Below are 27,412 nucleotides of genomic sequence, written 5' to 3' on the forward strand. Positions count from 1 at the left end.
GGTGAATGCCGAACACAGGGTCCTGACGCGATGTCAAGAGAGCCCTAAGGCCCATTTACACTCGCCATTGATCAGGCGAACGAGCATTCATTACGGAGGCTCATTCCTGATCATTGCCCTGTGTAAAAAAGTCAGCGATCAGTCAACGAATGAGCAAACGCTAGGGGTTCCATAATAGTGGCACTATAGCAATGGCCCACCGATACTTGGGACCTCCGAAACGTCATAGACTTACGCATGGGTTCTCAGAAGAGGGTTACTGACACTTAGAATTCCAGTAATAGCGTAGACCGACATTTAAGGTCCAAAAAAAAGGGGCAGGCTGAGAATTGGAATTCCAGAAAAAGGGCAGGCGGACAATTGGTATTCCAGACAGAGGGCAGGCGGACACTTGGCATTCTAGACAGAGGGCAGCCTGACACTTGGCATTCCAGACAGAGGGCAGCCTGATACTTGGCATTCCAGACAGAGGGCAGCCTGACACTTGGCATTCCAGACAGAGGGCAGCCTGATACTTCTCATTCCAGACAGAGGGCAGCCTGATACTTGGAATACTGGAAAGAGGGCAGACCCACACTTAGGGTTCCCAGAAAAACAGTAGATTGACACCTGGAATACCAAAAATAGGGAAGTCTGACACTTGGGATCCTAGAAGGAAGGTAGACTGACACTTGGATTACTAAGAAGAAGGCAGTACGACACCTGGAATCCTTGAAAGAGCGCGGATTGATACCTGGGCTCCTTGAGACAGGGCAGGTGGACATTTTGAATCCCAAAAGTAGGGCCGGCAAACACTGAGGGTATGTTCACACGCACTCTTTTCAGGCGTAATTCGGGCCGTTTACGCCTCGAATTACGCCTGAAAAAACTGCACCATTTTGCCTCCAAACATCTGCCCACTGCTTGCAATGGGAATTACGATGTTCTGTTCCCATAAGGTGTAATTTTACACATCATTTTCAAAATGCGCCGCGTAAAAAGACACCGCGTAAAAAGACGTGCAGGTCATTTCTTGGGATGTTTTTGGAGCCGTTTTGCATTGACTCCATTGAAAAACAGCTCAAAAACGGCCGTAAAATACGCCACGAAAAACGCGAGTTGCTACAAAAACGTCTGAAAATCAGGAGCTGTTTTCGCTTGAAAACAGCTCCGTATTTTCAGACGTATTTTGCTAAGCCGTGTGAACATAGCCTTACAACAAACCAGAACACACTTGGGATTCAAGAAGGAGGTTAGACTGACCCCTGACCTCCTTGAAAAAAGGCATGCCGACACTTGGGATCTCAGAAGGAGAGCAGATGGACACTTGAGATCTCAGAAGGAGAGCAGATGGACACTTGGGATCTCAGAAGGAGAGCAGATGGACACTTGAGATCTCAGAAGGAGAGCAGATGGACACTTGGGATCTCAGAAGGAGAGCAGATGGACACTTGGGATCTCAGAAGGAGAGCAGATGGACACTTGGGATCTCAGACTTTATACGCGACACCTGATGTCATTAATAGTTAGATGGTGGGCAAAGGTATGTTTTTTTTTGGTAGCATTGAATGACGACACACTCACTTCTGGACACGACTATGAATATTGTTGGCACTACGACCAAATACCAGTGTAGTAATTCATGACCAGGGGAATCGGTGTGATATAAACAGATCTGCCTTAAACGGCCCCAGTAATGTCCACAAGATACCGGTCAGCCGACAGCTGTTCCTCCTGACCCCCATACACTGCAATCTCGACTCTACGTCTTTCCCACAACATCTATTATCCAGGTACCTCCATACACATTAGATGGTCGGCCGGTTCCAACAAAATTGGCAGGTTCAGCCAACCTTCATTTAATGCGTATGGTCACCTTTAGTCCCAGTATCTCTTTATTTAAACCCCATGTGGTAAATATAAGGAAATAATAACACAGAGGGAATGCTTGGAGGTTTTTTTTTGTATTATATTTTTAATTTAGCAGTTTGTTTTTTTATAATCCTAAAGCCAAGAACTGTTGTCTAAAGAACACAAAGCTGTAGTTTCACTCATGACCAGCAGATGGGGCCATCTTGTATATTTTTGGAATGTTTTTGCATGTAGGCACAAGGAATGTTGGCCTTCAGCTATTTATGTAAATGGTTTTCCACTTTATAAAATCTTCTGACACGTTGTCGTGGCACTCTGACTTAGGATCACCACCAGTGGTTTCCAACCTGTCCAATAGATTTTCCGACCAAAAGGATTTGTTATCAAAAACAGGACAATTATCAGTTGCATTGTTATATGTGTCTATGACCAACCTTACGTGGAAGGCGGATATCCATGCCAAAAATATTTTGGCTTAGGCCATGTTCACATCAGCGTTGCCCTTCCATTGAGGTTTCCATCAGGTTAACCCCTCAACGGAAAGGCAAACGGAAACCTTAGCTTCCCTTCCCTTTGCATCACCATTGATCTCAATGGTGATGGGAATTTTGCGAAGGCCTCATGCACACTTCCGTTGGCCATCAAGTGTTTGGATCTAGAAATGACCTCGGCTTTCAACAAGAATTCCCAAGATAGTCAGACCAGGGATAGGACTTAAAGGGTATGTGCACACACACTAATTACGTCCGTAATTGACGGACGTATTTCGGCCGCAAGTCCCGGACCGAACACAGTGCAGTGAGCCGGGCTCCTAGCATCATACTTATGTACGATGCTAGGAGTCCCTGCCTTGCTGCAGGACAACTGTCCCGTAGTGTAATCATGTTTTCAGTACGGGACAGTTGTCCTGCAGCGAGGCAGGGACTTCTAGCATCGTACATAAGTATGATGCTAGGAGCCCGGCTCCTTGCACTGTGTTCGGTCCGGGACTTGCGGCCGAAATACGTCCGTCAATTACGGACGTAATTAGTGTGTGTGCACATACCCTAAAGGATAAAAGCTCTGGCAAAAGAAAGAAAAAATTATATATGTTTATTTTATCAAACTGATCACTCGTACGTAAACAAAAAGATTTTGAAATGGGGCCCTCCTCCCTATTGCAAAATTGAAGGGGCCACAGTAAAGCACCCACCACTGTTCCCTTTTTTAGCAGGATGAATATTCAATGTATGCAGGAGATGCCGTTTCAGCTGAGACTACTGACACCCTCCAAGATGTCAACAAACGACGCACGACGGGATCAGGGTATCGGGAAGTATGGATTTTTTTTGTATCAAATGGTCAGATCTTGTTATATGGAATCGACTTTTTGAGGTTTTTTTGGGGGGGGGGGGGGCGGGGGGATTTTGGAAAACCCTTTTAACTGAGTTTACCCCAAAGTGGCACGATGGGCTTAATTCTCATGATCGGATCAGGATATCACGTCTATTTTAGGACAATTGGGTCAGAGCTAAGATTACGACAATGGTTTGTGGTTTTTAATTTCTTTTTTTGTTTTTATTATAGTGATACAGTAGTTTGTAGTAAATGTTGTAAAGATTTTTCAGTGAACGATCAACTTTGTAAACATCTGGTCGGAACGAACAATGTATTCATCACCTTACCCATAATCCTTTGTTTTTCTTCCAACTACTAGACTAAGAAACAAATATATGGCCATCGGTACGTGATTTAGCCTCTGGTCTGACTGGAGCTCTGATACTTTTCGGGGGCCTGGTGGTTAAAGGGAAAATATTGCAATATACTGTATCTTTAATGGTTGGAAAAATTGATCATTTACTTTTATTGTTGCATCTATGACTAGCCTTAAAGGGGTTATGTGGGGACCATAAATTTTCAGTGTAGTCCCTGCAGTATGTGATACACTCGCTAATATACAGTCCGGTCCCCGTCGCGCTGATCCTGAGATTTTCATAGAGTTTTATAGCACTGCCAGGGGGCAGGAAGTCTAGTTGCACAGACTTATTTGATGATGATAAGACTCTTCATCACGTGACCGACCCCGCTGTACTCTATGTAATCGCTGTACTACTGATCCTGCTTGTACAGCGGGGTCAGTCACATGATGAAGTCGTATCCTCATCAAAGAAAACTGCGCAACTAGACTTCAGGTCCCCCGGAAGCGCTATAAAAATCTATGAAAAGCTCAGAATCAGCGTGACGGGGGACCGGAATGTATATTAGCGAGTGTATCACATACTGCAGGGAGTACACCAATAATAATTTTTGGTCCCCACATAACCACTTTAAATGCATATTGTACACAGATGAGATTCAGGTATGTAATGACAATGATGAGAATATTCCCCTCTCATCAGAATTACCGTAGTGCGCTGTATAATGATACCGAGTATCTACAGATTGACAAACGGTCGCGCTGGTCTTTATAACGCGGAGTAACTTCTACTGATGATACATACGGCTCAGTAGCTGCAGGTCCATAGAATATGATCAGTGATTTTATTCAATTATTTGCGTTTTGGTCGCTAGAAGTCAACCACAAACACGTCAAATCCATTCGTACAACACGTCTGCGTGGTGACCCATGTAAATAGTCAAAACTCGAATTTGGAGTACCGGCCCCAGCTCTATCAACACGGTTGTCGGGCCGAGACGTCTTCCATGTGGCCCATAACGGTAGAGGGGATTACACTTCTGGGGATAGTCTCCCCTACTAGCTAGACCCAAGATCTTCGGTGGACAGCAGGTGCAGATTGGGATCAATAAAGATGCATTTATTTGAATGGGTGACCTACAAAAAGTTTTCCAACCATCAGCAGTGGGACCCTGGTGGTCAGCTTGTGAGGGACCCACCATGTGAAAAGGGGTTGTCAACCCCTTTAATGATACGGATTATTAGTATGTTGGTCTCCAGATACACAAGAACGGCTATGCATTCTAAGAATACAGAAAAATTGAGGACATATCTCATAATGGTATATTTTACAGCAGGTACTTTCAAAAATCGCAGTCATGATTTGCATCCATCCAAGAAATACAACGAGGAAACATACATATATATTAAAATATTCAAAATTAAGTGCAAAACACAGTGCATTATTGAAGCAGACTTGCCTCTGCTGGATCATGATGATGCCCAGACGACCCACAGGAAAGTGAACCGGTCACCTACGCAAAGTGGCGGCAGCCATATTGAAATATAGGCCCTACTGTAGGGACCGTCCACAAAATGTCAACCTCCAATATGCGTAGGGCACCGTACCATCTCCTTAAAGTCTAAACTATGGACATCATTTTCCACCAAGAAAAGTAAAAATAATATGTAAGAAAAATAAAGAAAAATGTGGCGACACATTCGAAGTGAACGGAGAGTCAAAAAGTCTTATTGTGCATGACCGATTTTTTTTCTGCATACAATCAGAAGGGGTTGGCATTCACGTATATAAGAAATCTTAAAGCCTGGATAGCAAACGCTTGTTTATCAACATTTTCTTGTATAAAAAAAAATACAAAAATATTAAAAAAATATATAAAAAAAAAAAAATAACAAAAAGCAGTTTAAAGAAATACTTGCCGGTAATAAGAACTAGCAATTGAATTAGTCTGAACCAGTGTGTCCTCATTGAGAACGGTGACAATCCTGAGCCAATCAAGTCCTTTGTTCAGTGGCCGCTTGTAATACATTCTCGACCGACCAATGGTATAATTTGGGGTAATACCAGTACCTTAGACTAGAGTATCGCTCACCAGTAACACTTGTTGTTTTACCAGTAATAAAATAAAACATTCTCTGACAACTTGGTTAGCAGTAGGAAACTTTCTCCAACCTACGAAATGACTAACTAGCTAAAATGAACACGCTGAATACTATTCTGATGGACTCTAACTAAGAATGTTTTCAGTGGTTAAAAACAGTAACTTGGTTTACTAAAAGATGGCTGTTTTCATCCAAAAACAGCGCCACACCTGTCCACAGGTTGTGTGAGGTATTGCAGTTTTGTCTCATTCACTTCAAAAAAGGCGTAAAACCGCAATACCAGACACAACCCAATGTGTGGTGCTGCTTTTGAAGGAAAACAGCCATGTTTTTCTAATTCTATACAACTCCTTAAACATATCACGAAGTAAGAAACTGGTTAAAGACTACCTGTCACCTCTATTTCCCATTAAATAAAAATTCTGGTACATGTTTTCTTATAACTCTGCATTATGCCATTCCTCTGCTATTCCTCCTAGAAATGTATCAATAAATTGACAACTGGGTGTGACCATTCTCCTTGTCAAAGGGGGTGTGTCCCTACACAGTGTCACTGTCAGCTCTGATTGGACATTGTCAGTCTGTGTAGGGACACACCCCCAACTGGTAACACCCAGTTGTCAATTTATTCCTAAATTTCTAGGAGGAATACCAGAGGAACGGCACAACGTAGAGTTCTACGAAAAGATGTTCCAGAATTGTTATTTCATGGGGAATACAATTATTTACTAAAACAGACGTGTCAGGAGGGGTGACCGGTCCTCTTTAAGTCAATTCTACCTTAACCCTCAATGAAGTCAGTCTATACATTGTCACAATGAACTAATTAAACATGTTAAGATAATAAGTTATGGCTAAAACTAGTCTCACCCCTAATATGTATGTACTCTAAGAACAGGTCATCGTTACTAATCCACTGTGGAAGGGTTTCGATCGTTTCAAAGATAGATAATGAATTGGTAATTATAGCCGAAGAAGTTGCTCCTTGGTTCCACCAACTTGGATGACAATGGTTGTTGCCGTCACTGGAATAGTCAATGGTCCGAATAGTAAACACACCATCACGACATCTGCTTTATTATTGACCGAACTACAGAAGCAACTCTTCATAGGTAGACCAAGGCCACCTCGTCTGAGAATGCATCGGCTATTGTATCCGCCATTAGACTGGTCGTGTGTGCTGGTTTCACTGGTAAACATGGCTAGTTCTACTGGTAAACTACCAGGATCCACAGGTGCATGGTGCTCGGTCCCCGAAACACTTCCGAGACATCTCCTCAGCGTTTGCAGGACTCATCTACAACAGATCAGAAATGAGAAATGTTATAGAAAAGAATGAATGGCACGATCATACGGTAGAAATGGAGAAAACAGAAAATTGAAGACAAGATTTTGTCAAATTACTCACCCACTATGAGAGCTTTCCTTCTTAAGATGCCTCCTAACAGGACACTTTCCTCTTCTTCGTCATCCTCGGGCTGAGCAAGTGGAGGAACTTGAATTTCTGGCTCATCTGCCGGGCCATATTCTGCTAACATGGAGCTCTCTGATGGATACTCGAAGGTGCTCTCTAGATCCGCTTCCGGAAAGGAGATGTTCATCTAATAACAAAAAGATACAAAAAAATTAACATGATTGGAAGGGGGTGGAGATCCTTAGGCCTTGATCACACGGCGCTAAAAAAAAAAAAAAAAAAGAAGTGTTAACGCGTCACAACCGCTAACATTTTTGCAAAGCGCTTTTTAAAATAGAGGCGTTTCACACTTTTTTGGTGGCATTTTTTGACGCAATTGTGGCACGTTTTTGGACACGTAATTAGGACTCCCATTGACTATGGGAATTAAGCGCGTTTTCGGCGCCAAGAATTAACCTAACGCTTCTTTTTTTACACAACGCATTTTTTAAACATGCGAGCGTAAGAAAAAAACCGCGTCATATGCACTACAATGCGTTCTCCCATTGATGTCAATGGGAAGCTTAAAGCAAGCGTTTTTCTGTGTGTAAAATGCGGCAAATACACGCCGTGTGAACAAGGCCTTATATCTGTGTGTAAATGTGGAGTTATTCAGAACTGGAGATATGTGAGAAACAATAGTGACCATGGGATAAGGATTTTTTGTTAATTGGTCAAGATGCGTACACCCCTATTGGGGAACCCTAACCAATACAAAGAAAATATTGGTTAAAGTTCCCACTATCTACACTATAATGCATAGATTATTAATAGACTGTAATATACTCATATACACACCACAGTATAAAAAGGACCAGTCCCCTCTCCTGACATTTCTATTTTAGTAAATACTTGTATTCCCCATGAAATAACAACTTTGGAACATATTTTCTTAGAATTCTGTGTTCTGCTGTTCCTCTATTATTCCTCCTAGAAATTTATGAATAATTCTGAGAAGATTGTGCTTAATTTTAAACTTTTATAATGGTAGAGGGGGAAGATCAAGAACAGCAACAGGACGATTCAAAGGTAGAAGACGTGACAGTGGATAAGAAATGCCTTGACGGGATTTTAAGGTTTCCTTTTAAATATTTTCTCTAGATGTCCGATCCTTATAATAGGCCATCAATATATCATTGTAGGGGAGCCGACACCGGGAGCCCCACGATCAGCAGAACAACGGTGAATGTCCCAGCTCCTAGTCATGCTTTGCTATCAGATTGATATAATAAAAGGGAGGAATAGCAGTAGTTGTAGTTGCATACCAAAATCTGTGCCAAGTATCAATTACGTATATTTTACCTTGATTGCAGGCCTCAAGTAAAAGGGGGTTTTACACTGGGCGATTATCGGGCAGACAAGGGTTCATATAACGCTCGTTGCATATAACGCTCAATCATCTGCTGGTCGTATCGTTTTAGAAAAGTAAAATTTTATCGCGGTCGGCAGCACATCTTGGTGTGTAAACAGAGAGACGCGCTGCCGACATGATAATGTGTGGGGACGAGCGATCGGAGTAACAACCGCTTGTCCCCATCCATAGCTCCTTGTGACAGGAGCAAAGGAGCGCCGATCAACGATGTCTCGTTGATCGGCGCTCGCTGCACCTGACAAAATTGGCCGATGTAATAGGGCCTTAACTAGTTGCCGACACAAAATGAGAATGCTCGTCCTGACCGGCGGGTACTTCGCACATTAGGATGAGCATTCTCGTCCTGTGCGACAGCCGTATCCGCGCGATCAGGAGTGGGGCAACGGCTGTAATACACAGCCGCAGCCCCGCTCTAACGGCGGAGAGAAGGGAAACCTCTTCTCTCTGCCGTTAAACCCTTGAATGCCGCGATCAAAGCTGATCGTGGCATTCAAAGTAAATAAGAGGAGTGGGGACTGCCCTTTGATCGCGTCACAGAAAATCCCTGTGACACGATCAAAGCCCATAACTTGTATGGCCAGACAGCCCAGGGTCCATTGTCTGAGGTCCATACTGAGGTATGTCCTAACAACTGCCTGTGTAGAATCAGTACACAGGATAATGTACTGGCATATAGATATATACCAGTACATTACAGTTAAAAAATAAAAAATCCCTTTATGGGATTAAAAAAAAAGTTTAATGTAAAAAAAATGTTTATGATAAATAGAAAAAAAAAAAGTAAAAAAAAACCAGAAATACAAATTTTTTACAATAAAACTTTTGAAAATATAAGTCTCGAAACATGAAATAATATAAACATGCTTGATATCGCCACGACCGTAACAACCTGAACAACAAATGTATACCATTATGTATGATGCTTGGTGTATGGTGTTAAAAAAATAAAATATTAAAACTGCAGTGGAACTGTTTTTTTCAACATTTTCGCCAAAGTAAAAATTTATATAAATTAAACGATAATGTATTTGCACCAAAACATGGTACCGACATAAAGAACAACTTGTCCCACAAAAAACAAAGTCTCATACAACTAAGTCGTACAAAAAACAAAAAAGTTATGAGCGTCGGGATACAAAGAGGGAAAAATAAAAAAATAGTTTTGTCCTCAAGGCCAAAATTGGCCGTGTCCTTAAGGGGTTAAGTGTCCTTTTACACGGCCGTGTACACAAGCATCGATCAATGAGACAGTTTGTTGATCGGTGCTCGTTTTCTCCTTCCACAAGTAGAAATGCATGGGGTCGATCAATCGTTAATACGATCGCTCGTCCCCATACATTTCCATCATGTCGGCAGAACATCTCCAGGGAGATGTGCTGCCGACAAGGATAATTCAGACTGCATAAACGAGACGATCAGTTGCTGATCATTGCCCTGTTTACACAGGGCAATGATCGGGACTGAGCGTTCACATGAATGCTCGTTTTCCCGATAACTGGCACGTGTAAAAGGGCATTAACTGTAGGCAGCGGCCAGGAGGGGGTTAACTATGTTAATCTCTTAATTGGCTGTGGCCTTAACAAGATTATGTCATTAGAGGTCATCTAGGGGAGACACGAAGGCTGAGAAGCTGAGCTCTATCCAGGAAAGAAGCAGAGGCCGCAGCAAGGTGTGAAAAGAGGAGAGAAAGATGGAGGATGATGAACGAAGGAAGGGCCTAACATTATGAGGGACTTTGCAAAAAAAAAAAAAAAAATGTTGAAGAATGGACTGTAAAGAAAGAAGAAGGACCTCAGTCAGAGAGTTCTCCTCTCTGAATAATCCTATTATACACGAGTTATTAAATCCTCTCAGACCGCTCTATAACAGAGTTTATTATCTCTCTGCTCTACAGTCGGCATCTCCCTTTTTTTTCCCTCTATCCATTGTCCACGGGCCATCAATAATCTCTGTCTCTCTCCAGCCCCAGGGGATTTCCAGACCCCGTCTTCCATGGTCTCCCCTCCCTATCTCGCCCAGCTGTCTCTCCTCCCCCCATGACCCCAGATGACGAGAGACTTCTTCTCAAAGTCTCAGTTCTCTGCCCCTCCTCTTCCTTAACTCTTCCCTAAACCATTTGGCCTAAGACCAAATCTTCTAGTTTTCTCTTCTTGACCAGCTCTTCAGTAAGGTTTACTCAAAATCCGTGCTCCACGACCAAAGAAATTCATCATATGCAAAGCAATTTCTCAAAGATGGAACTTTTTGTTTATGTAAAAAAAATTCCCATCTGAGATTATTTTAGTCATTTTTGAGTGCAAAATCAGTGCATGTAAGTATATCCTAAAGGTTGGTCATAGGCATGTCGATAAAATAGTCAATCTGACTGATAATAAGCAATTGATAGAAGAAATGATTGGCTCTAACCGGTGGAAAAGATCACGAAAGACAAAAAAATTTGAGTAGTCCTCATAAGGATTCCATGGCCGGGCCTGTATGAACCTTTTATCCTCCAAATCTACTTGTCCCTCCACTTACCATCACTAATATCCAGGAGAAATCCATCCACTAGATTTTTATGATCGGTCGGTAAGAAGAACACAGTGAGCGAATAAACGTAGTAAGTTTTTTTGGGGGTTGCTTTGCTTCAGTACTCCAAAAGCTCATAGCGGACAAACCATGACTTGATTTGCAAAGATCGACTGGTCAATTCAATTCCGTTTCCCATTTCAATTATCCATTAGTCTTGCAATCCTTGATGACTAATGTTTTAGGTGCTGTTTAGCAACCAAGGCCGGATTATAGGGGCAAATGCCCTTGTACCTCGACCATCTTGAGAACCAAGGGGTCTCCACCACCCTCCCTCCCATATCTACTACATTCATTGATCCTTTAAGTAGGTATTTATGACCTACACTAAGAAAGGTCTATAGCAAAATGTAAAAGTGCCCAATTTGCTATGGGCCGAGTATTTCTGTTTACGCTCCTGGCAATCACTATTTATATAGGTAGTGTATATACTGCTCTGTTCTAGAACCCCCGCCCCCCATCTCTATATGGAAGAATCCCCTAGAGTCATTGCCTTGGCTATCTACAAAGACTTTCTTATGAAGAGCTATGAACGGCCACTTCTCCATATCTGGCTGCGATAGGGACTCAGATAGCGTCTGGATTTCAGAGGTGCGATGGCGGCCCCCACCAAAGAACACCATATAACATACCTTTGTCATGCTCCGCCCCCTCAGACCCTGCACTAAGCTTAACATATTGTAACAGTTTTGCTCAGAATGTTCCTTTCAGTGTATTACAACAAGGGTAACTAAACGTTCGACAAACTTCTGACATGACATAGACATGTCAGAAGTTTTGATTGGTGGAGGTCCGAACATGGAGAACCCCACCAATCGCTAAAACAAAGCGGCAGAAGCGCTCATGTGATGTGAGCGCTCAACCGCTTCATTTCTGTTCGGCTTTTTCTGGAAATCAATGTATCGTGTACGGGCTCAATAGAAAGTCTATGAGCCTGTACTCCGATATATCGGCTCTCCGGAAAATGCCGAACAGAAACGAAGCTTAATTTCTCATAAATGCGTGTGTGGCGTTCAGTATGACGTGAGTAGTTAATCAGATGAGTCGCATTTTCTTCTCGGATGAGTAACATTTTGAATTGATGTCACACTCGTGATATCACCACTGTAAAAAAATGTTTACAGCTCGGCTAACATCAGTTCTTTCATCCCTCCTCTTGATCTTCTTACTGCCTTTCCAAAGTCACTGCTAATCAATATACAGCCAGTTTTTTAAGTGTTAAAATTTGATCAAATTTTTTTTTTTCCATGAACATTCAGTTTTTTGTTTTTTTTTCATCAGCATTGGTCACTTCACGAAAAGTGAACATTGTGTGTTACCTTACTATCGGACTACTGCTACTTCCATGCGTACTCCCATTCTGAAATGCCCCCTGTAAGGTCATCAGAAGTACTCTATATCCCCCCTATATTCGGTATAATAGTTGCACTAGTTTTTGTGAATCTTCCCTAGTGAGTAACAACACTAGTAAGGAAATTGACCCGAAGAGGTGTAATCAGCAGCAAGTCTATGCAAATGTCACATCTACAGAACTATGTGTGCACATTAGCAGTTGTGTCCGACTATTCGCGTGAAAGCTTGCAGATTAAAGGGGTTGACAAAACATCTGACACATAAGAACTACTGGTAGATGGGCTAGTTGCCCAGTAGGGTCATTCGCACCACATGTATAGAGATTGAGATTTTAAAGACATAAATGAAGTAGGAAATTGGCTCTGAAATTGGAGAAGTAACCATAATGGTGCAGCACAAGAGAAATATTAAAATGCTGGGGTATTGTAGGATTGCAAAAGGTTATGTACAAACAGTATGACATTTCACTGCTGGTTTATTAGCTCAGTTTAACTTTGCAATAGTTGAAAAAGGAGAAGATGATAGTGTAAGTAAAATACAATTTGTTTGTGCTATAATTGATATATCCCGTTTAATTTCAAATAAATCAGCCACTAAAGATATAGAGAAATTTTGTTTCTACCGGTTCGGGTTTTGCTGATTCGAAGTATAGAAAATTGACTCTCCCATTTTATTCTATCGATTGACAGATCTGGTGAATCAGAGGAAACAATTCTCTATTCAACAAGTAATTAACTTTTTCAACCAGACACAGTAACTGGGTGATAAAGTATACAAGACCTGTCAGCTCTCCTGTATGGTGTAGTATAGAGGAGCTGTCAGCTCCCCTGTGTGGTGTAGTATAGAGGAGCTGTCAGCTCCCCTGTGTGGTGTAGTATAGAGGAGCTGTCAGCTCCCCTGTGTGGTGTAGTATAGTGGATCTGTCAGCTCTCCTGTGTGGTGTAGTATAGAGGAGCTGCCTGCTCTCCTGTGTGGTGTAGTATAGAGGATCTGCCTGCTCTCCTGTGTGGTGTAGTATAGAGGAGCTGTCAGCTCTCCTGTATGGTGTAGTATAGAGGATCTGCCTGCTCTCCTGTGTGGTGTAGTATAGAGGAGCTGTCAGCTCTCCTGTGTGGTGTAGTATAGAGGAGCTGTCAGCTCTCCTGTGTGGTGTAGTATAGAGGAGCTGTCAGCTCTCCTGTGTGGTGTAGTATAGAGGAGCTGTCAGCTCTCCTGTGTGGTGTAGTATAGAGGAGTTGTCAGCTCTCCTGTGTGGTGGAGTATTTAGGATCTGTCAGCTCTCCTGTTTGGTTTAGTATAGATGAGCTGTCAGCTCTCCTGTGTGGTGGAGTATAGAGGAGCTGTCAGTTCTCCTGTGTGGTGTGGTGTAGTATAGAGGATATGTCAGCTCTCCTGTGTGGTGTAGTATAGAGGAGCTGTCAGCTCTCCTGTGTGGTGGAGTATAGAGGAGCTGTCAGCTCTCCTGTGTTGTGGAGTATAGAGGAGCTGTCAGCTCTCCTGTGTGGTGTAGTATAGAGGAGCTGTCAGCTCTCCTGTGTGGTGTAGTATAGAGGATCTGTCAGCTCTCCTGTGTGGTGTAGTATAGAGGATCTGTTAGCTCTCTAGTGTAGTGTAATATAGAGGATCTGTCAGCTCTCCTGTGTGGTGTAGTATAGAGGAGCTGTCAGCTCTCCTGTGTGGTGGAGTATAGAGGATCTCTCAGCTCTCCCGTGTGGTGTAGTTTAGAGGATCTGTCAGCTCTCCTGTGTGGTGTAGTATAGAGGATCTGTCAGCTCTCCTGTATGGTGTAGTATAGAGGATCTGTCAGGTCTCCTGTGTGGTGTGTAGTATAGAGGATCTGTCAGCTCTCCTGTGTGGTGTAGTATAGAGGAGCTGTCAGCTCTCCTGTGTGGTGTAGTATAGATGATCTGTCAGCTCTCCTGTGTGGTGTAGTATAGAGGATCTGTCAGCTCTCCCGTGTGGTGTAGTATAGAGGATCTGTCAGCTCTCCTGTGTGGTGGAGTATAGAGGAGCTGTCAGCTCTCCTGTGTGGTGGAGTATAGAGGAGCTGTCAGCTCTCCTGTGTGGTGTAGTATAGAGGATCTGTCAGCTCTCCTGTGTGGTGTAGTATAGAGGAGCTGTCAGCTCTCCTGTGTGGTGGAGTATAGAGGAGCTGTCAGCTCTCCTGTGTGGTGTAGTATAGAGGAGCTGTCAGCTCTCCTGTGTGGTGTAGTATAGAGGATCTGTCAGCTCTCCTGTGTGGTGTAGTATAGAGGAGCTGTCAGCTCTCCTGTGTGGTGTAGTATAGAGGAGCTGTCAGCTCTCCTGTGTGGTGTAGTATAGAGGATCTGTCAGCTCTCCTGTGTGGTGTAGTATAGAGGAGCTGTCAGTTATTGTAACTGTTCAAGTAACTTTGAATACGCTATAGCAGTTACTAATATAAGTCACTTTGCAATATAGTCAATTACAGGAGAGCACCCCCTTTCAGTAATAATCAGCGCCAGACATGGCCTCTGCATGGTTGCATATTGTATTTACTGGCGTAAAATATTTGATGGACAATTTACAGCTAGACTTTTGCAGCTGCTCTGCCCACTATCAGCTGTCTCTCTGTAATTACATCCTTTTTTCTGTCTTCTTACTCATTTCTTCCATTTCCGGTTTTGAATCCACACCCACGTCACCATAGAATGAAGGCCAAAGCTGGATGATGTCATTAGACTTTATATAGAGATGAACATGGGCCTACTCTATATATTTTAGAATAGGAACTTGTACAGTTCAGCTTCTTCCGGACAGAGGCTCGAGATGGGCTAGCTGAAATTTATGAGCAAATTGAATTTTTGGCTTCAGATTTTGCCTTCTGGTGTAGTAGAGGGAAGCGTTCTTGATATTTTCACAACCAACTTCCAGAAAGTGTCCACACACTATTACAAGTCAGACGGAACGATACAGGAGGGAAATGGCAGATTATGATCTTTTCAAAAATTTAAAGGGCCTTTCCATTTTTGTCCCTTATTTGGCAAACATACCTAATGGAAAGGGTCCAATATTACATAGATCAAAGACCTACATCTGGACGTACGCTGATGGCCAGCCCATATATACAGTGACTTCTAGAGATCTGTTCTTCATTCATGAAGCTGTGATTATACATCGTAGCCAAGACGAGCTTCAACCAACTGACTGGTTGAGACCCTTGTCAATGGACCCCCCAATGATGGATAGTATAGAAGATGCCCCATCTGCAAAGAGGATTATCCAAAAGCGGGTATCCTCTTTACCTAGGGCTTGATGAACAACAATGTTTGTCGACTTTTGCCTACCTGACTGGTTCCCTGTATACCCTTTGTGGGGGTGCACTACATGACTATAATCCAACTCAGTGGCTATTGTGGTGATTAAAAATGGTCTCCTATGCCACGGAGGTGTCAAGGGGCCCTCTGCAATAGAGAAGAAAAGCAGTAGTGGTCCAATTTGGACAACCCTTGTTCAGTAGCGGCTTCCTCTGGGGACTGGTTAGTTGGTGGTTGATGGACAATTGAGTCATTGAAATCAGTGCGCTGTCATTTACCTTGTCAAAGGGGCGTGTCACTACAGTCTCACTAAGTCAGCACTGATTGGACATTATCAGTCTGTGTAGGGACACACCCCCCAAATAGTAACACCCAGCTGTCAATTTATTCATTTTCTAGGAGGTATTACAGAGGAACATCACAACATAGCGTTCTAAGAACTAGTTTTTTCATGAGGAATACAGTTATTTACTAAAACAGACATGTCAGGAAAGGTGACAGGTCCTCTTCAAATACAGCCACAAGTGACCGCACTGACAATTAGGTGGGTGGCCCATGTAAAGAATTTGCCCCGGAGGCGCAGGAACTTCAAGTTATGACTCTCCTCATCAGACTATAAAATGAGGGTGTACATAGTTTAATGAATGTCACATTTTCATTCTCTATTATTGGCATAATTAAATGCTAGTTCCATGCTGGATCCAAATTTCAAGGGTCATAAAGTCACATCATGTTGTGTAAATGTGCAATAAACATCTTTCCAAAATAACTTCCTTTGTACAGTAACTTCCTGTATTTACATGTACACAGCAATTAAAGGGAACGTTTAGAGGAACGTCTGTAATGAAGCCGTTTTCCCATGGACCCATGAAAAATTGCACCATAAAAAAATGGAATGGTATAGCGGGCCCATAGGAATATTACATTCCCCCAATCCTACATTATACAGGGTTTCAGGCAGGAAGCTGCCATCTCTAGCCCTGGAGGACCGCCATCCACCTGGACTGCACCCACCCCCCCCTTTTGAAGAATTGGCAGTGCAGCAGGGTCTCCATGTGCTATACACCGTCATCCGCATTACACTTCAGAGGCGGCCAAGTGAATGGGGTTGGGTTGCATTTCCCCCATAATACAAGGCCAGAAGTTGCATGTGCTGAGAAAAAACCCAAAAGTGGCCGCTTTACCTAGTTCTGTTTTACGGCCACTTTATTCAAGAGATTGGTGGTGGCCCCACAAGACAGACCCTACTGATCAGATAGTAATGGCATATCCTAGCAAAAGTAGTTCTTACTCCAATGGACTACAATGGGACTTTATTACACTTTGCTTGCACCGACTAGCAGTTTTGGCCATATATATTTAGAAAGAGGAAGAACAATACAGAAACAACCTGGATGTGGTATGCGACTAGGGAGCCCAGCTCAGAGAACAGAATGTCTGTAACTTGTTTTAGCCTGCCAATGGAATGAAAAGAGATAACGGTGGGAGTTGTTATGTAGGGGGGGGGGGTGCGGAGGAGGGACGGAGAAAGATATCACTGTACAAATAAAGAAAAAATGCACAAGTCATACAGTGCAATAGCAAAAGTCATCCAAATTCAGTGAGATGGCTCACATACAGGGGTGTAGCTATAGGCGGTGCAGGGGTAGTGGTTGCACCCCGGCTCTGGTGGTGCCAGAGAAAGTCCCTCTGCTACATAAGACACCAGTATTATAAGTGGTGCATGGTGGGTGAGGGGGCCGTTGGAGATTTTGCATTGGGCCCAGTAGCTGCAAAATACGCCTCTGCTCAAGTAGATCTATGGTTGATGTGTCAAAGGCTAATAAGAGAGAATTTTTTGTTTCATATTCTGAGAATATATATAAATTTTTCCCTTTGGGGCACAAGGAAGAACAATTTGCTGCAGACACAGATTGAAGATAAGAAAGAGGATGTTTGCCGTGTGATTTAGGGAGATGAAAATAATACATGCCTTGTTGTTATCCAAGATAACTTTCTTAAAGATGAGAGTAATGTTACAAGATACAAGAACAGTGGGCCCGTAATGCTATAACATTGGAATGCAATAAGGGTTAAGGAAAAGGGAAAACCACCCCTTACCTTCTTCTTGTCCCGGCTCTGCTTGGCCAGACAGGACCTAGACAAAGCCTGGTAGCCGCCAACTACTTTGATCTCATCTGCTGTTGGGTAACGTTTCTTGCCAGACTCAGGTTTGGTGGCCGGGGACTTAGTCTCTGTGACAGCATACCCATTCTCGCAGACTACCGTTTTCCGTGGGTTGACTGTAATTGTATTGCCTTTCCTCCTTTGCACAGGTTGGCTCTCTCCTGTCACTCTTTTGATGGCCTGAAAATTGCAAGTAACTTTGGAAGGACTAAGCCCAGTTTCCCCAAAAACTTCTGTTTTTCCAGAAGTAATTTTGAAGATTTCAGGCCTTGACGAGACTGGAGAAACCTGGGTAGCCTGCTTCAACGGTCTGGCTGGAGATGCCGGACGCAGCTGGAAAGGAAAAGGCCTAACTTCTTCCGTCATGCTTTGCCTGGTGCCGAACCCACTCATGGTCGTGGGGGCCGCACAAGTTGAGAGCTCAGATAGCTCAGAGTCAACACAGGAAGAGGAAGGAGTGACGTAGGGTGAGAGAGTGGTTTCCTGAGTTAGAGTGTGGCTTCCCGTGGTAGCAAGAAGACAGGAAGGAGAAGGCGGAGCGGGGTTTGCTATACTTGAGGCCTGGATTTCAGGCGTCGCTACTGCGGGAGGAGTGGACAATACAGTTTTGGTTGCCCCTTCTCCTTCTCCATTTACCCGTTGCAAACATGGGTCACTACTATCGTCTTCTGTCCTTGAGCCTCCAAATCGACTAAGTAATCTGCTCACCCTCCCTTTGACCTCAATGGAGGGAGATTGGTGCTCTTCTAATGGAGAATCTTGCTCCTTCACCTCATGTTGTAGATTTGTATCCTTGACTATGTCCTCTACCTTTGGAATGCGTTGGAGTGTTTGCTCAGTGATAGACTTTGGTCTAGTGCAGGAATATTCTGGTGTCCGCCTTTGCTTCTCCTGTTGGATAAATGGATTTTTTTGAACTGGTCCAATATTTTCTCTCAAGACCCGGCTATCTCTTTCCTCTTCTTCACCACCACCTCCACCACCATCTTTCTCCTCTTGTTCTTCTTCTTCTTCTGTCTCAGTTTTGTTCTCCAACATAGAAGCCTCAGCCTTGGCCTTCCTTCGTAAAATTATCTCCCTCTTCCAGGGAGGCATCTTGGCAAGTCGTTCATCTTCCTCTCGATCTCTCCTTTTCATGTCTTCTTCTTCCTTTCTTTTTCTTTCTAAAAGATGTACCTTCCAGTCTGGTACCTCCATCATTTTCTTATTGATAGATCCAAGTGTTGTGCTTGGATGCTAAACCAAGCTCCTGGGTTAATTTTCAGACACCATAATCAATATGTGCCAAGGAGGCATGGTGGAAGGAGAAAACTGAGCTTGCTTTACTTTAGTTGGATGTTCCTGAGGGAAATACAATATATTATCATTAAGGGTCAGAAGAAATGGCAATACGAAACAAAAAGACTCGAAAGGAATTGTAGCAGGACGGGACATGAGCAGCTACTTTGTAGACACAATTGACTAGTAGTAAAAAATAACAATGGTAAGGATGAAGATGGACATAAAGATGGAGATAATTTTACAAAAGCCGTAATCGGAGCAATGAACTTCACATTTATGGTAATGGACTGGTCAAACAGACTAAAAATTTAGCAGTTGAAGAAAAAAAAAGAGAGAGAGAGAGAGACTGAAGGAGCGCAAAAATATCAACACAATTATCATATGTGCCTCATTCAGCCATCATATCCATCACCCACTTGGTACCAGGGCTGCACCTGGCATTGCTAATATGTATTTTACCATGTAATTACAGATCTGTTCTCTTAGGAAATTATAGTAAACACCAAATTAAGGATTATAGCTTCTAATTCCAAAATTGTGTGTACGAAGGCCAAACATGTTATCAGTAAAAGAGGGGGAGGGGGAGACTGTATAAATAGGCGATCATCATAAAGGATAACCGCGCAATGAGACCGTGGGGGAGCAATAATAGAGTACAGTACAACGAGACCAGGGAGGGAGACAGTTCAATGAGAAAATTGTTGCAAGTGGACAATGGAAGACAGAACAGTGAAATCAGACAAGGGAGCAATCAAATGGTAAAGCAAGACATCACATGGCAAGGACACACTAGAGCGAGACAGGCGAGTGCAAGGAAACAGAGCGAGACAGCCCAGTGCAATGAGACGGTAGAGCGAGACAGCCCAGTGCAATGGGACAGTAGAGCGAGACAGCCCAGTGCAATGAGACGGTACAGCGAGACAGCCCAGTGCAATGAGACGGTAGAGCGAGACAGCCCAGTGCAATGATACAGTAGAGCGAGACAGCCCAGTGCAATGGGACAGTAGAGTGAGACAGCCCAGTGCAATGGGACAGTAGAGCGAGACAGCCCAGTGCAATGGGACAGTAGAGTGAGACAGCCCAGTGCAATGGGACAGTAGAGCGAGACAGCCCAGTCCAATGATACAAGGAAACACCATGGGATCAACAAGCTTGCAAAACCATACAGTGCAATAAAACTGGGGGTCTAGACAGACTATAAGAGGCGGGGACATGGCAACCCAAAACAATGAGATGGTGGAAAGACCGTACAGTAGAATGAGACATCATCAGACCAGTTGGAAAGCTCAGTCAAGATTAATGTGACTGCAAGAGATGAACAGTTAGAGTAACCGGGCCTGTCTACAGACAATGGAGAGACAAAAGGCGCAGCTGTCCACACATGCTGACATATAGACAGACATGTGTAGGGGGCCTTTCCATGAAACCTGAGCTACACATAGCGAAGTACTGCTAATTTTGGAGACGGACAGTAATCTGTGCATACAAAGAGTCACTAGAGAATATATATAGATCTATATACACACATACATCGGTATAAACGTATAAAAGTCTATGTACAGATATAAATGGCGGTTCTTTGATACGTAATAATATTTTAATGCCGTCAAGTAATTTTAGACTCCTGGTGACCATATCGGTTGTGTCTGCCCTGAATGTCAGGTCTTCTGTTTGGGGGTCATATCTACAGATGCCTTCATATTATGATCACACCTATACATAGAATTGTGGATACGGAATATATAGGATCATTATGGGACACACCACATGTAATATACATACCTCTTCCGAGCTGCTCTCCGCCACAGCTGGACACAAAAGCTTCCAAATAATTGGTGTCGCTCCGCTGTGTCCCTAGTATCATCCCTCACTTAACTTCTCCGGGAAAGGGACCCTATTACAGATCGGAGGGTGAATCCATCCGTTTCCTTCTAACGTCTCTCGTCTTTCCAAAAATCACAGCACAGCCTTGGTCCGTGTCAGCGATATTACACCAAGTGAGATTTCCAAATTACGTGGAGTTTTATTTTTGGAAAGACTAAAAAAAACAAAAATTTCAAAAAATTCCAAAAAGAAAATGTGTTAACAAAAAGCCCCTTTAAAATGAAGCAGGGAGAGAAGGGTGTGTGGAAAGAAGAAATTGATTCACAGACAGAAGGAAAGAGAGGGTGGTGGGTGAGGTTACTGCTATGAATAATACTGAGAGTAAAGGGGGAGGGTGAAGATACTAAGGAAGGAGGAGGGGGGGTATACAGCCCTATTAACCCTAGCGCTGCCGAGTGTGGGGGGGGACGACTGATAAATCCTCCAGTAATATTGCAAAAACCACATTCCGATACTAAGTACTCACTTCCTATGACAACTTCCTCTAATGTTCTGTGCATAAAAGAGCTCATTAAAAAACTCAAGTTATCACAGATACGGATTCAGATCTTCTAAATCTCAGCTCTTCTCCCCCCCAAAATGTCCCTCTAAGGCTTCCTTCACACACACTTTTTTTTTTGTGGCTTTTTTTTTTCCCCTTGTAGAAAACGGCATGAAATTCATGCGTTTTTTTTTGCAAGCTTTATTTGAGTTACGTTTTTTTGAAGTCACACGTTTTTGAGATGCGTTTTTCTATTTCCTATAGAGAAGCCTATTGGAAAATGCCTGAAACAAAGTAACCCACTCGTTTGCAGACAAAACGCCACTGAGATAGAAAAGCGCAAGACAGAAGAAAAAAAAGCCACATAAAAGTCAGGAAAAGAACGCAGCAAAAAATGTGGCATTTTTCCTAAAAGCTCTGCGTGAAATCACCCTAAGGCCCTGTTCACACAGAGTATTTTGGCGCTGATTTTGATGCAGTGTCCGATTTCAATGGGAGGCAGAGGCGTTTTTTTTTCCCGGTTGGCTTTTAGCCGGTCACGGGACAAAAAAATGCAACATGTCCTTTCTTGCTGCGGTTCCACCTCTGGCCTACCATTGAAATCAATGGAAGGCAGAAAAAACCGGCTGCGCTAGTTTCCGAGTTTTTTTTGCCCGCAATCCTTGCATTAGCTTCAATGGCTGCGGGCAAAAAACACAGTGAGAAACGCCACAAAAACCACGGCAAAAAAGCGCAGGCAGGTCAAAATCTGCCTCAAAATTCCTAAAGATATTCTGAGACAGATTTTTTCTGCCTTCAAAAAACTCCATGTGAACAGAGCCTTAGTCATTCTTGTATTTTAATGTGTTTTTTTTTTAACTTTGTATACATGGCTTTACAGTAAAATTCCTTTAATCCGGAAAGACTTGAAATGTGTCAGATTATGAAATGTTCTGGATTATCGGACATCATAGAAAAGCTTTCCAGATTGCAGTTCTTTTTTGGAAACAAGTGCTGAACTATTGGATGACGAATAAAAGGAATTTTCTATATGATCTTTTTATCTCTATCCTGGAGAACTGGGTGAAAAAATATACATTGATATTTGCTGAACGCAATGGTATCCAATCAGAGCCGGTTCCTGGGTTTGGGAAATCTTTGCGATCGCACAGGGTACACCACATGTCACTGGCCCAAATGACCTGGACACCCACCGCTTGCACCCCTGAACTTACACTTGGTACCCCAACCTATGGAAAGGCAACTTGACATGATGAGGCTCCAATACCAAGTTTATTGATTGGGAAGTGTAAAGGCCCTTTTACACTGGCCGATGCTGCGAGCATCGATCAACAAGACATCGTTGATCTTCGCTCGTTTGCTCCTGTCACACGGAGCTATGGATGGGGACGAGCGGTCGTTACTCATATCGCTCGTTCCGATACATTATTATCATGTCGGCAGCGGGTCTTCGTGTTTACACAGGAGATGTGCTGCTGACAATGATAATATTTCACATTTTTAAAACGATACGACCAGCAGATGATCGAGTGTTTGCTCATTCATCTGCCGATTGTTCCACTGTTTACACAGGGCAATTATCGGTAACGAGCGTTCCTAGAACGCTCGTCTGCCCGATAATCGTCCAGTGTAAAACCCCCTTTACTCGGGCGCTGTATCTGTATGGTCAGGATTTTGTACACTGTAAGGGCTTATTTACACGAGTGTGTTAAACATCCGTGGGGCGGCCGTTGAAACGGCAGTTTTTCACGTCCGAGATGCGCAGCGTTCGTGTGAATCAGGCCTAAACATTGCATTATTTGGGCACTAAATTGTAAACCATGTGGGGGCATCAATAGAAGGTACTGCACAGGGCACCAGCTTGGTCCTAAGCCCAGGACCAATTGAATGTGTCCAGGGGGCTATAGGAACCCTAAAAACATTGGGTGTCTTCTTCCGGGGGAGTAATGTGCCGTCTTGGATTTTTTACTTGGAAGATAATGTTGTTTTTCTCCAGCACTAGAGTTGTCTTGCAGTCCCTCATCCTTCCTCCTCCACAGAAATGACCATGGATGTTCGGCTGAGTGAGCATGTTAATTGGGGGATCGAGATAATAACTACCAGCTGAACGTCATCTTCAGTTCATGGCCAGCATTATTTGGGTTATCTTATCATGTCAATTCCTTTCTAAATTGAAGCCGGTATAGCGGTCAGCTGTAGGGTAAATGTTGCATTGCATAACAACCATTTAATCCAGGGGGTGTGTCTGTCAACAGACTTGTCTGTTTCCAACGGTAACCAGCAGAATTGTGAATACAGTCTGTAATTCAGCATCAGTGCAAAATAACTAAAGAAATGTATTTATAAAATTACAATTTATTTTATTTTTTTTACATATTATTATATCACAATATAAACCGTACTGTGTTGCTGAACGTTGGACATGCCTTTTAACAATGGTCCTTTATCATTGGCAAACAAACCTAAAAACATCCAATACGGAAATACAGATGGCCGTAAAAATCCAACCCATCTAATCCATTTTCCAACAGAAGGGATCATGAAGGATTGTCTAAAGTTCATCTAAATTTGGTAAATTTTACAGGTGCAAGTTTGCACAATTAGAAAATAACATTTCGGGGATAAATAATCTGGATGTTTGTCTGGGGTCTGCATTTACAAGTAGGTATAAATTGTGGTCATAACTCCCATCTCAGCGAGCTCGGCAGTTTCCGTAACTGCTATATCACCTAATTATCCCCAGGTTTAGGGGGGCCCAGATCTAGAGATAGATGCGTGCCCCAGGGCTGGGACCCCCTCATCTATCTGACATTTATGGCATATCCTGTGGATATTCCATAAATGTCCAAGATGGGAAAACTCCTTTAATGGGTTGTTCCTGATGAAGTATCAACCCATATATGACTAAAGGCCCTTTTACATCGGCCTACACTCTGCCGGTGAAGCGAGCGTCGATCAACGAGACATCATTGATCTCGTTTGTTCTGGTCACACGGAGCTATGGATGGTGACGAGCGATCGTTACTCCGATCGCTCGTCCACATACATTATTATCATGTTGGCAGCGCGTCTCCCTGTTTACACAGCGAGATGTTCTGCCGAAAACAATATTTAACTTTTTGTAAATGATACGACCAGCAGATGATCCTGCGTTTGCTCGTTCATCTACTGATCGTTCCCCTGTTTACACAGGGCAATTATTGGCGACAAGCGTTATATTAACGCTCGTCTGTCCGATAATCGTCCTATGTAAAACCGCCTTTAGAGACCCCGTATGATAACAGTAGGCCCAACATTTGATGTCCATCACAACACAATCTCCATCTGAGTAGCATTAAAAACTGACGCGTTTTGGACAGAATAGAGCTCATCTGATGTTCATACCATATAAGGTCTCCTCATACCTGTCTGCTCACACAAACAGTGGTGCTGTTCCATAGGCTACTAATAGGTGCTAATGTGCCCTAGTATTCTTCATGTCCCTTAAAGAGGCTCTGTCACCAGATTATAAGTGCCCTATCTCCTACATAGTCTGATCGGCGCTATAATGTAGATAACAACAGTGGTTTTTATTTAGAAAAACGATCATTTTTGAGCAAGTTATGAGCAATTTTAGATTTATGCTAATTAGTTTCTTAAAGACCAACTGGGTGTGTTTTTACTTTTCACCAAGTGGGTGTTGTAAAGAAGTGAATGACGCTGAGCAATCAGTGACCAATCAGCCTCATACACTTCTCATTGTTCCAGCCCAGCTTCTTTCACTGCACAATCACACTGTGCTGTGGATCATGCTGGGCTGGAACAATGAGAAGTGTATGACGCTCATTGGTCACTGATTGGTCACTGATTGGTCAGCCTCATACACTTCTTTACAACACCCACTTGGTCAAAAGTACAAACACGCCCAGTTGGTCTTTAAGAAACTCATTAGCATAATCTAAAATTGCTCATAACTTGCTAACAATGATCGTTTTTCAAAATAAAAACCACTATTGTTATCTATATTAGAGCGCCTATCAGATTATGTAGGAGACAGGGCATTTATAATCTGGTGACAGAGCCTCTTTAAGGACTAATCATCCCAATGTTATAGTGGGACATTGACACTTTTCTCAGGAAGCTGAAGAACATGTGCCCTTGGCTTGACTGTACTGTCTGATGATGACGACCCAATGTTTTGGCCACATTTGATGATTAGTTAAAATAGATGGCAGTTCTGGGTTGATGTTGGCCGGATGTCCGCTGATCTTGACCACCCAAACCTTGAGAAGACATTTCTGGATTCATTTTAGCTATTGTCCTGTTATCTTTTGTGTAGCCCTTGAATAGGCTCAATTAGCCTCCCAATACACCTCTGAATGGTCTGTTTACTGATCGAATGAGACCTCTTTGACTAGTACATTTACATGGAGACCAGTTTGGTCAGATTATCTTCTTGTAATACTCCTCCTAGATTCTTTCATAATAAGGTAAGACAAAAAGACTAAATTGTTTTTAGCTACGACAATCGAGCAGTGTATCTGGACATATTGTGCACTTTTGATGATCTGAGATGATCGGTATCACTCAAATCCTATCCCATAACTCCAACCCACCAGTGCACCAGGGTTTCTGAGGACAGGCAGATGTTTTATTGACAATCAGGACTGATGGGACATCTGTCTGTCTGTGGCCACCTATAGGCTGGGAGTGTCAGACTGGAACATACACTTCAGATAGCTGGCGGTTGAAAGCTCATTCGGCCAACAGCAGTTCCTCCCGACTCCCCCACAGGCTCGGCATGTGTTTTCAATGGAAAGATGGGAATATGCCGCTGCCAGACTCCTCCAACATGGCCGATCCTTATTTACTTCAACATCTTCCGTCAGAGGAGAGTTAGGACACCCCCTAAAGACATTAGATATGCACCTGGTCCCACCGACATTGGAAGGTTTGGACGACTTTCATCTAATTTATATGGGCTCCTTTAGGCCCATCAGAGAATATGTATCTGAGGGTCCAACATTAATTAGTGCAAAATGTGCCTGGTTGTGAAACATCTCTAGCAGCAAGTGATGGGGTTGTCTTCTGCTGGACCTTTGGGGCCCATGACTGTGTCAGAACCTAGCCCCCCCCCCCCCCCGGATGATCTACTGCTTAGATACTATCATTTACCCATAAAGATTATTGGCATTATTGGTCATTTGTGGTCCAAGCATAGAAAAATAATCCAGGGTGGCAAAAGCCAGGCAGATGTCTTCCCGATGCTAGCTGTTGGTGAAACATCTACCCATCCTCAAGCCTCCTAAGTGAGATTTTCTAAAACTTGGAAATTCTTCAGGTGCAATAGCGGGCACATCCAGTTCTCATATCTAGCTGTATATGGCCAACTTCTGGATGGGCACCCGTTTACTGTTAATTAGGATGATATGGCTAAAAATCTTATACTATATGCAGCAGTTTCTATCTGATTGGCTTGGCGATGGATCCATGGAATTCCTTGGCGGCAGGGTACACGGTAAAGCAGCACTTCTGTTTCCGGCACTATCATGCACTGATATTTACATGTCCAATGGTTGAGGTTTCCTAATAATCCGGTACCTTGTCCTGGATTATCAAAATTCTATGATGATTATTCCAAAAAATAATATGCGTTGCCGTCAACTTTAACAGAATTTTTTTTATCTTTATGTCTAGCATAACTGTACACTTCAGTCAAGTAACCACTGTCGTCTGGATTCCATCGATGCAGGTGTTCATAACCTAAGAGGTAGGTAAACATATGATTGGCATGGGCATTACCTAATATATCCCATATCTAGTACCCAACCTTCACTCTGAGGAATTATTTGTTCATATTAGCTGAGATAAGTCTGGTTACTGCCTCTTTAAAAAGGCTGTCTAACATATAAAAAAAAAATATGTGACACTTTATGGAAAGTGGTAAAAGGGCAACGTCATATGTAAAAAA

The 27,412-nt window shown here is 43.0% G+C and overlaps 1 protein-coding gene across 1 annotated transcript; it reads right to left on the bottom strand.

The window, feature by feature from the left end:
• Positions 1-4,916: 4,916 nt before the first annotated feature.
• On the bottom strand, positions 4,917-21,286 carry PPP1R18 (protein phosphatase 1 regulatory subunit 18). The gene is made up of 4 exons (XM_075836392.1): positions 20,880-21,286; positions 17,751-19,157; positions 7,038-7,230; positions 4,917-6,926 (listed from the first exon to the last, which is right to left on the bottom strand). The coding sequence occupies exons 2-4, from the start codon at positions 19,014-19,016 to the stop codon at positions 6,907-6,909; spliced, it is 1,479 nt and encodes a 492-aa protein (XP_075692507.1). The 5' UTR covers positions 19,017-19,157; positions 20,880-21,286; the 3' UTR covers positions 4,917-6,906.
• Positions 21,287-27,412: the final 6,126 nt, after the last annotated feature.

The sequence above is a fragment of the Rhinoderma darwinii genome, chromosome 8 (assembly GCF_050947455.1).
Source record: "Rhinoderma darwinii isolate aRhiDar2 chromosome 8, aRhiDar2.hap1, whole genome shotgun sequence".
Lineage (NCBI taxonomy): Eukaryota > Metazoa > Chordata > Amphibia > Anura > Rhinodermatidae > Rhinoderma > Rhinoderma darwinii.